Consider the following 9,373-nt stretch of genomic DNA (forward strand, 5'->3'; position numbering starts at 1 on the left):
AAATATAAAAATATAATATAATCAAATGTAATATAATATATAAAAATATAATATATCAAATATAATATAAAAGGAAAGAAAATCAACAAAAATGTACTTAAGATATAAGTAAAGATATTGAAACATCAAAAAAGAATTTAAAACAAAAATTAAATTAAAAAAAAAATTTAAAAAAAAAAAATAAAAAAATTTATTATAAATATTATCTAGAATAGAATACAATAAATCTTCATAAATGAATCTTTTACATTAATCGCAATTTGTTGCTTTTACATCATGTATAAATCATTTAATATGTATCATATAATATGATATAATACATAGTAAGATCTATTCTATTTTTTGTTTGTAAATTAAATTCTATAAATCGATCATAATTATAATTTTTATGTCAAAAATAATTAATTATTGCAACATTTAATTAAAATTTTTGTAAAAGTTTTACATTATTACCTCATTTTATAAATCAATAATATTACATGTGACGCGAAAATGATAAAAAGATAGTTTTCAAACTTTATATACAAAAATACATAAGATAATAGCTATATCTGGTATGTACTATTTAAGTAATAGTTGATTCCTTAAAATAAAATTTCAAATATTATATATTTGTATAAATGTAATTATATTTTTTTTTATCATCAATAGATAAATTATATTCTTATAGAATAATGTTAAAAATTATTTCCAGATGGCAATAGTAGAACGTAATATACGATGTATCGATTATCGATGTTCATTTCAATGTCTTCTTCGGAAAGACACGAATTGCGTAAATTACCAGTAATTCTAAACGTTATATGTATTTAATCTTTTAAAGTATGTATCGTTTATTTGAATTTTTAATATTCGCATATTGAATTTATCAATTAATTGTGTATTTCATCACGCGAATCGCTCCTGTTTAACATTATGCTCGAGATGTTTCGATAGTATCGAGGTTTTTTGGCAGATCGAAAGAAAGATGTCCCTCGATGGTAGATTAGAATGTTATTAGTCATTCGTATCGTGTTTGTAAGTAAATATCAGCTGGATGCGTAAAGAAAAACATAACGTGATTCCGTGACAGCGCGTAACGGATGTAACTATCGAATATACATCGATCAAAGAATCTACGAAGAAAATGGGCCTTTTCCAGACTTCCTCTCCTTTCGACGCTGACGTTGGTAAGTAGCAGAGTTCTCCTTAGCCTTAATTCATTTATAGCATGACTACTTTGTATCTGTAATATTCTAATTCCAGGAAAAAATCTTTTGTCCTATAACAACTCGCATCCATTGTTTCTCTATCTATATTCGATTCTTTTTGGTTTTTTTACATAACATCGAAATTCCATGTTTGATGGATGCATTAAGCGGTTGTTGACATTTGACCTCCAATTAAGACATCAGATTTTGCGAATTATTTTAGTCTTGTTTTTGTATCATTTCAACTGATTATTTGCATTATGTTTATGAAAATATATTTGTTACTCTAAAAACATAATGTATTTTGAAAAATATTAGTCTTCCAAAATATGAAAATTCTCAAGCTGTTGTTTGCTTTTTTTTTTAATTTAAATTTATATAAAGCAAAATTTTTGTTTTATTTGCAACATTGAAAAATTCTTAATGTAAATAACAGCTAATATTTATACTTATTAAATGATATATATTAATATATATAAAATTAATGATATTGCTATGTTAAATTTATTATTATTATTTTTAAATTTATTATTTATATTTTATTATTTATTTTTAATTATATTGAATAAAAAAAAAGCAAAACTATTACAAATATATAACTTGAATATTAACTGGAATTAAAACAAATATATATTATTATCTTAAAATATCAATTAATATTTTGATAAAGGATTTGAATTATAAGAATAAAAATATTTTTTATTATTTTAATAAAAACTAATAGGACTAATATTTTTATATTGATATTATATAATGTTTCATTATAAATGAAAATTTTAATAATATATTTTGATAATATAATAATATATTAAGATTGAAGAATTTAATTACGATATGTTTTAATTATGATCTTTCTTATAATAGAAAAGGCAACTAGTGAAAAGAATATATCTATAGAATGGGGGAAAATGTTGGATATTTGTGATAAAGTTGGTACTTCTACTCAAAATGCAAAGGATTGTTTACGATCAATTGTTAAAAGATTATATTCTCCAGATCCACATATTGTTATGCAAGCTTTGACAGTTAGTATATTTTTTAAAATACATATAATTTTAAATTGTTATAACTAGTATTTATTAAATATGAATTTAGTTATTAGATGTGTGTGTCATCAATTGTGGAAAAACATTTCACTTAGAAATTGCATCAAGAGACTTTGAAAATGATCTGAGAAAACTTGTTAACCATTCTGAGCCAAAGATTGCTGAGAAAATGAAAGAGCTTCTAAAAAAATGGGCTGAAAATGATTTCAAAACTGATCCTCAGCTTAATTTAATTCCAAGTTTATATAATAAACTTAAAAATGAAGGTCATGATTTCACTTCTACATCTGATACAGTAAGTTTTCTTATATACAAATTCAATATAAGATTCTTATTTATTGCAAAACATGTATGGTTACACGTACTCTTTTATTTAAATAGTAGCAAGATAAGACTATCACTTATTGACGTCCTGTTATGTTTTTCTTGTAATCATTCATCAAGTGAATAAATTATTCCACTGAGGAAATATTCCATTATTCCATGGAAATATGTAGACTATTATATTATTTTGTATTATTTTTTTGTTAAAAAATATAAAATAAAATTAAATATAAATTATATATATATAATTATATATATTATATTTAATAAATTCATTTTGAATTTATAGCCTAAACGTACAACTGTATTAAGTAAAGATCCAAATGTAGTAACAAATTCACAAGAAGAGGAAGATATTGCAAAAGGTATCTTCAAATTTTTTATTCACATATTCTCATTTATGAAATTAAATGAATTATTTTTCTTTCTAGCCATAGAACTTTCACTTAAAGAAAGTAAAGTTCATAATCAAGCATCCTCTTCACATAGTTCACCATCTACTAAGTATACCAGTTTATATCCTAATGTAAGTTCTGCACTTGGTACTTCGAGCAATACAGAAGGCAGGAAAGTCCGTGCTTTATATGATTTTGAAGCAGCAGAAGATAATGAATTAACATTTTTTGCAGGAGAAATAAGTATGACTTAGATTCTTTTAAAATTTATTCTTATATAATTATATTATTTTAATTGTAACAAAACATTACAAATTATTACAATAAAAATATAATAAATATATTATATATTATATTATATTATATATTAAAGTTATTGTTATTTGATATTATTAAATATTATTGAATTTTAGTTAACATTTTGGACGATTCTGATCCAAACTGGTGGAAAGGTAGTAATCAAAACGGAGAAGGATTGTTTCCCTCTAATTTTGTTACTGCAGATTTATCTGTAGAACCTGAACAATTCACAAGTAAGATATGAAATGTGTTAAACTATTCATACATTCTTCAAAGATTAATATATTTACATTGAATTTATACATAGAATTAGAACACAGTAACAAAAAAATGGTTCAATTTGCCGAAGAAGTAGAAGTGAAAACAGTAAAAAGAGAACCAGAAGTGGTTGAAGTTGAAATAGATGAAAGAAAAATGGACAGACTTTTACATTTATTACATGAAGCTGATCCTCAATGTGATACTTCAGATACTCAAGAAATGCTTGATTTAGAAGGTAACATATTTATTGTTTTACATAATATTTTGTACTTAATATAAATATAATAAATTTAAATGATATTTTATAGAACAAGTTACTGCAATGGGACCGTTGATAGATGCAGCTTTAGAAAAAGTAGATAGGAGGCATGCACAGTTGACTCAGTTGAGTTCTGATTTAGTAGATGCTCTTAATCTATATCATACACTGATGCGAGAACCTCCACCACCTACACCATCAAATTATACTTTATCTAAAATGCCACCTCACATAAATCCTTATCAATTTCAAAATCAGGGACCACCACCTCCACATGTAAGAATATTTAAATTTCTTAATAAATTCAATTTTTTTACATAAGTTAATAGAAAATATTTTAAATTTATAGATATTTAATGGAGTACCTCCTCCTCATCAAACTTCTTTTCCTGTTGGAGGTGGTCCATCTGGACCATATAATACCACTATTCCAACTAGTGATTACATGGGATCTGCAAGTATGCCAAATATAACATTACCGCAACATTTTCATATGCAACCACCAGGTCCACATCAACCTCCTCCTGGACATCCTCAAGGTCAGCCAGTACCAGAACAAAGCAATCTTTATTCTCATCAAGGGTATGTATTAATATGAATAATATAAATATAAAAATTTTTTATGTTTATTTCGTATATATAGTAAGCATATAATACCAATCTTTAAATTTTTTTTTTTTGATAAAATTTTTGAAAAAATATTATTTAATATAAAGAAATAAATAAGTTTTTACAATTAAATATTATGTATATGAAATATGATTAAAACATTTAATAAAATAAGATGTAACTTAACCCCTTGCACGATCAATAGTGTTAAAAAAAATCAACCAAAATATATTTGTTTTATTTTATTTTCATAAATTAAGTTAATTTTGAAATAAAAGCAACAATAATAAGAAATATTAATTTATTACTAAAAAAATAAAAATGAATTTAAAATTATATATATATAATATTTAATTATAATATAATAATTTAATTATATTAAATTGGATATTTATAGTAAGAATATCTAATGTTTCAATTTTTACAATTTTAAGTTTTGTTTTTAATTTTTTTATTAATTCTTCATTGAAATATAAATATGACTTAAATTAATAATTGTCATGAACTAGTCACTTAAAGGGTTAATAAAAAATATAAAAAAAGAAAGCTCAATGAAGAACTATTTAATAATATATAATAGATATCCACCTCAAACTGGTCCCATGCCAGGACCATATGGTCCACCAGGACCAACAGGACCTTCGGTAAGCCAACAACCTCAATATGCTCCACCAAATGGGCAACACATGATGTAAAAGGATGCTATATGTTCCAAATTCATCCTGAACTGTAATTCAAGCTATATACAATATTACTATATTATAATTATTTAAATAAACATACCCGAAGTAGCCAAAGATACTGGGTTTTTGATGGAAGTTTTGCATTCGAAACTTACCGTAAGCTTATTATGTAGGCACGTACATGAAAAAATACATTAGGCAAAGAGCGAGTTATTTTATTAACGTTAACGTTTGACTATCGTTAATATGATATGTATTTTTTAAAAATATCTTCATTACTCTCATAATTCAGATTCAATTAACACATTCCTTTGGTTTGATTTATATCCAAGTATTTTATTTTGCGTTTCAATCATATAACTATATTCAAATGTTACACTTCTAAAGTGTTAAAATATAAAATTAAGGCGAAAAGAAACGAAAAAAAAAGAAAGAAAGAAAAGAAGAAGAAAAAGGAGAAGAAAAAATATTATGGAATCATCAATTCATATTGATACATCATCGAATTTGTATTGTAATAATATACTTCATTATACTTATTTATAATACGTTGTATAAAATTTATCATATATTTGTAATAGGTTCTAAAGAAAACAGCACTATCGTTTAATATATAATTGCGATAATACACGAAATTGTACACGACTGTGGAGATAATGGTGGAGACTGTATCGAAAGCACGACCGTATTTTATAGTTTTTTACTGTCATTAATTCTTAACAAATAACAACTATAAAAGAGCCTTGAAATACAATTGTTATTAATCTTTTTCTTAAATTAAAAAAAACAAAAGAAGAGAAAAAGATAAATATATATAATACTATAATTATAGTAGCTTTGAAATAAACAGCTCGAGTTAAATAGTCGAGAGCCGAAGTATAAATCTAAGAACAATTATAATATCACGACAAGACGTCTAAACTTGACTCTAGTCTGTCCACTGTGTATAATAAAACATATTTCCTATTGTAATGCTTATTGCGATCTGCGAGGAACTTTTTATGAATTGTTAACGCATAATATTTGCATAGTTGCATTCATACCGTCGTAAAGGCGACCCTGTCTGTGTTAGAAAAAAAAAAAAAGAACGAAAAACCAGGAAAACATAATAAAAAACTGAAGAGGATAATTGTATTCTTTTAAAATTACATTAAAAATAAGATTTAAAAATTTTAAATTAGATTAATTCTCAAGAATTTCTTTAATAGACCTTTATTTTTAAAGTAATTATAAGTGAACTTTATATTTTGAAATTAGAAGATAATATTAGTAACGTTTATAGGCCAAAAGAAAGTCTTAATAGATCAGCAAATTACTATTAGAGTGTAATTTAAGATTTGTTGAAGTACAAAAATAAGGGTCTATTAAGAAAAATAATAAACTTGGTATCATCAAAATTACTTTGTATACATCAAACATAATATAGAAAAAATATTTCATACAAATCATTTGCAAATAAAGATTTAAAAAGAAATTATAAATGTTAAATTGTACATTTTAAGCAAATATTTCAAATTAAGAAATTGAAATTTTATATTTGTTCATATAAATTCTTTGTATATTATATAAGATCTAATAGTAAAATGTGTATAATTCTGTATTTAAATTTATGTATATCAATTATTGTGTTTATTTGATTTTAAATAACTTATATTTCTTATAAATCAATTAAACTAATTATGTGAAATTATTTCTTTTTATGCATATTATATTTTTAATTCAGTTTTTCTTTATATATATTATTTTTTTATTTTCTTATTAATTAACTAATAAATATTTTATACATTTGAAAATAAAATAGATTTTTAAGATGAATAAGTTGAAAAAATTTAATTTAAGGATGAAAATAGTTTTAAAATCTAATATTTATAAATCTATAACTTAAAAAGGCTGTTCTATAACTCAAATTAAAAATTCTAAGAATTTTTAAGTTGAAAAGAATTCTGAAAAACTCTATTTTTTTTTTTTTTTTACGTACAACATATTTATTAAAATAAAAATATTTCAATATATATATTATATGATAGAACAGAGAAATGAAACATTCATTAAATCTATAATATTATGTAAGTGTAATCAAATTGCACTCTAAAGCATATGTAATAAATAATATTTTTTGGTGGAAAAAAAACATAAAATAAAGAATAAAAAAGCATAATTATAGATAATCATTATAATAAATTATACATAAAATTTATAACCATTCAATTTCTTAAATTTTAAATTTTCTATAATGTTAGACTGATATACAAATACAATTTTAAAAAGAAATAGAATTATTGAAAAGATATTTGATTTTTGAACGCGTGATACAGAACAGCCTCTTTAATGTTTCTTTGAAAAGACAGGGCGCATTGATACGATAGTGCAATATATACTTGATTTGATATAGAATTTCGAAGGAAAAAAAATAAATTGCATCGACAATGTGTAGAAAAGAAAAAAAAATAATAAAAACGTGTAAAAATCTTGTAAAGCAATAGAAAGAAGCTAAGTCAGATATAAATGTATTAAATGAAAGAAAGAAACTAAAACGAAAAAGAAAAACATATTGCTTTTTTGTAACGATTGTGTAATGTACATTGTATATGTACCTAGAAAAAAAGAGTGAAAGAGAGAGTGAGAGAGAGATAAAAGAGACATAGAAAGTAAAAAAGAATAGATCTTATAAAAAAGAAAGATAAATAGATGTAATTTACATTGTATATGTTACGTTGCCATTAAACTCTCATTATTTACGTAAATGATGATTATGAATTCCTTTGTTATATTTTTATCGAGGAAAAAGCATGAATTAAAATTTTAAAAGACTGAAATACAAAATTTATTTTTTTTAATACTTCAGAAAATAGAAAAATTAAAAATAGATAGGTTTTTTTAATCTAATTTGAACATGTACAGAATAAATGTACGATCTAATGTACAAAATAAATCACAAGAAATGAAGAATATTGTTGGAATTAAAAATTAGAAAAGATATTAGAATATTAATTTAAAAAGTAAATATACTGCATTTATTTTTACATCAATTTTCGTTAGAATTGTGAAAACTATTTGAATAGAATTGTATATTTTCAACTCTCTCTGATTACATATTTTTATTGTTTATAATAAAAGAAAATTCTACAAAAAAATATAAGAATAATTTTTTCATAGCTATAATATATTATAAATAGCATAATTTTATTATTAATTTTATTTGTAAATACTTAAACCATATTTAATAAATTAGAATTAATCGCTATACAAATGTTATTTAAAATTAAATTTTATACATGAATATTAAATTATAATCTATACATGATAAATTATAATCTTCCAAATTTTTTATATATAACAAATATAATTATTATTATATATTATTAATTATTATATATAATAATATATAATTAAATATTTTTTGGTAAAATGTTTTTAACATAAATCAGTAGATCAATGTTAAAAAATAAAAGTAAATTTTTTTTTAAAAATTATATACTTTTTATTAAAATTTTCTTTAAATAAATAAATTTTGATTATTTTTTTATTTATTTAATAATTACGATTATTTTTTTAATAATTAATTAACAACTAATAATAAAAATAATTAAAATATTGCTTAATTATTAAATAACAAATAAATCAATATCAATATATGTATGTAATATATGTATTTTGATATCAAAATTAAAATACAAATAAAATTTTTTTCATATATTTTGTACTTTTTCATTATGACCTTATATAGAAAAAATACAAAAATTATATTTCATTTTTAAAACTTCTTTAAATTTTGTAGCAGCACAATATACAATAAAATACATTTTTATTTATTACAAAAAAATAAAAAATATATTTACTGCAACAATAATACAATTCAAAATTTATAGTTTTTGAATTATTGCATAATAAAATCATTATTATTTGTACTTTCTATCTATATTTTTTAATTGTGTATTTCTAATTTGACATTTTCATGTGAAATTCTTACGCAGTAATATTCAAAATAATTTTTAAATTATTAATATTATATAATATTCTAATATTAATATTACTAATGTATTATATTATTATTATATTATATTATATTATATATATTATATATATTATATTATATATTATATTATTATTATATATTAATATTAATACTAATATTATAGCAAATAAATGATATACATAGAAATAGTTCTATTGTAAAAATATTATTTTAATTTTTTTTCAATAAAACATTAAAAATTTAAAGATAGAAACGAAATAAATATTGTATATTAATAAAATGATAATATATCAGAAAATTATTCGCAGTTTTATCATATATTTGATTCAT

At 21.6% G+C, this 9,373-nt stretch overlaps 1 protein-coding gene across 2 annotated transcripts; it reads left to right on the top strand.

Annotated features, from left to right (window-relative positions):
- The first annotated feature begins 712 nt into the window (after positions 1-712).
- On the top strand, positions 713-7,811 carry LOC108000146 (signal transducing adapter molecule 1). Of its 2 annotated transcripts, XM_062081572.1 has the most exons (11): positions 1,142-1,169; positions 1,246-1,360; positions 2,055-2,215; positions 2,286-2,531; positions 2,850-2,925; positions 2,992-3,198; positions 3,369-3,488; positions 3,563-3,751; positions 3,825-4,051; positions 4,125-4,357; positions 4,965-7,811. In XM_062081572.1, the coding sequence occupies exons 2-11, from the start codon at positions 1,345-1,347 to the stop codon at positions 5,077-5,079; spliced, it is 1,590 nt and encodes a 529-aa protein (XP_061937556.1). In that variant the 5' UTR covers positions 1,142-1,169; positions 1,246-1,344; the 3' UTR covers positions 5,080-7,811. The 2 variants fall into 2 exon arrangements, with proteins under 2 accessions (XP_016915836.1, XP_061937556.1); XM_017060347.3 differs by lacking the exon at positions 1,246-1,360 and having other exon boundaries at positions 713-1,169.
- Positions 7,812-9,373: the final 1,562 nt, after the last annotated feature.

Source organism: Apis cerana, linkage group LG11 (assembly GCF_029169275.1).
Source record: "Apis cerana isolate GH-2021 linkage group LG11, AcerK_1.0, whole genome shotgun sequence".
Classification (NCBI taxonomy): Eukaryota; Metazoa; Arthropoda; class Insecta; order Hymenoptera; family Apidae; genus Apis; species Apis cerana.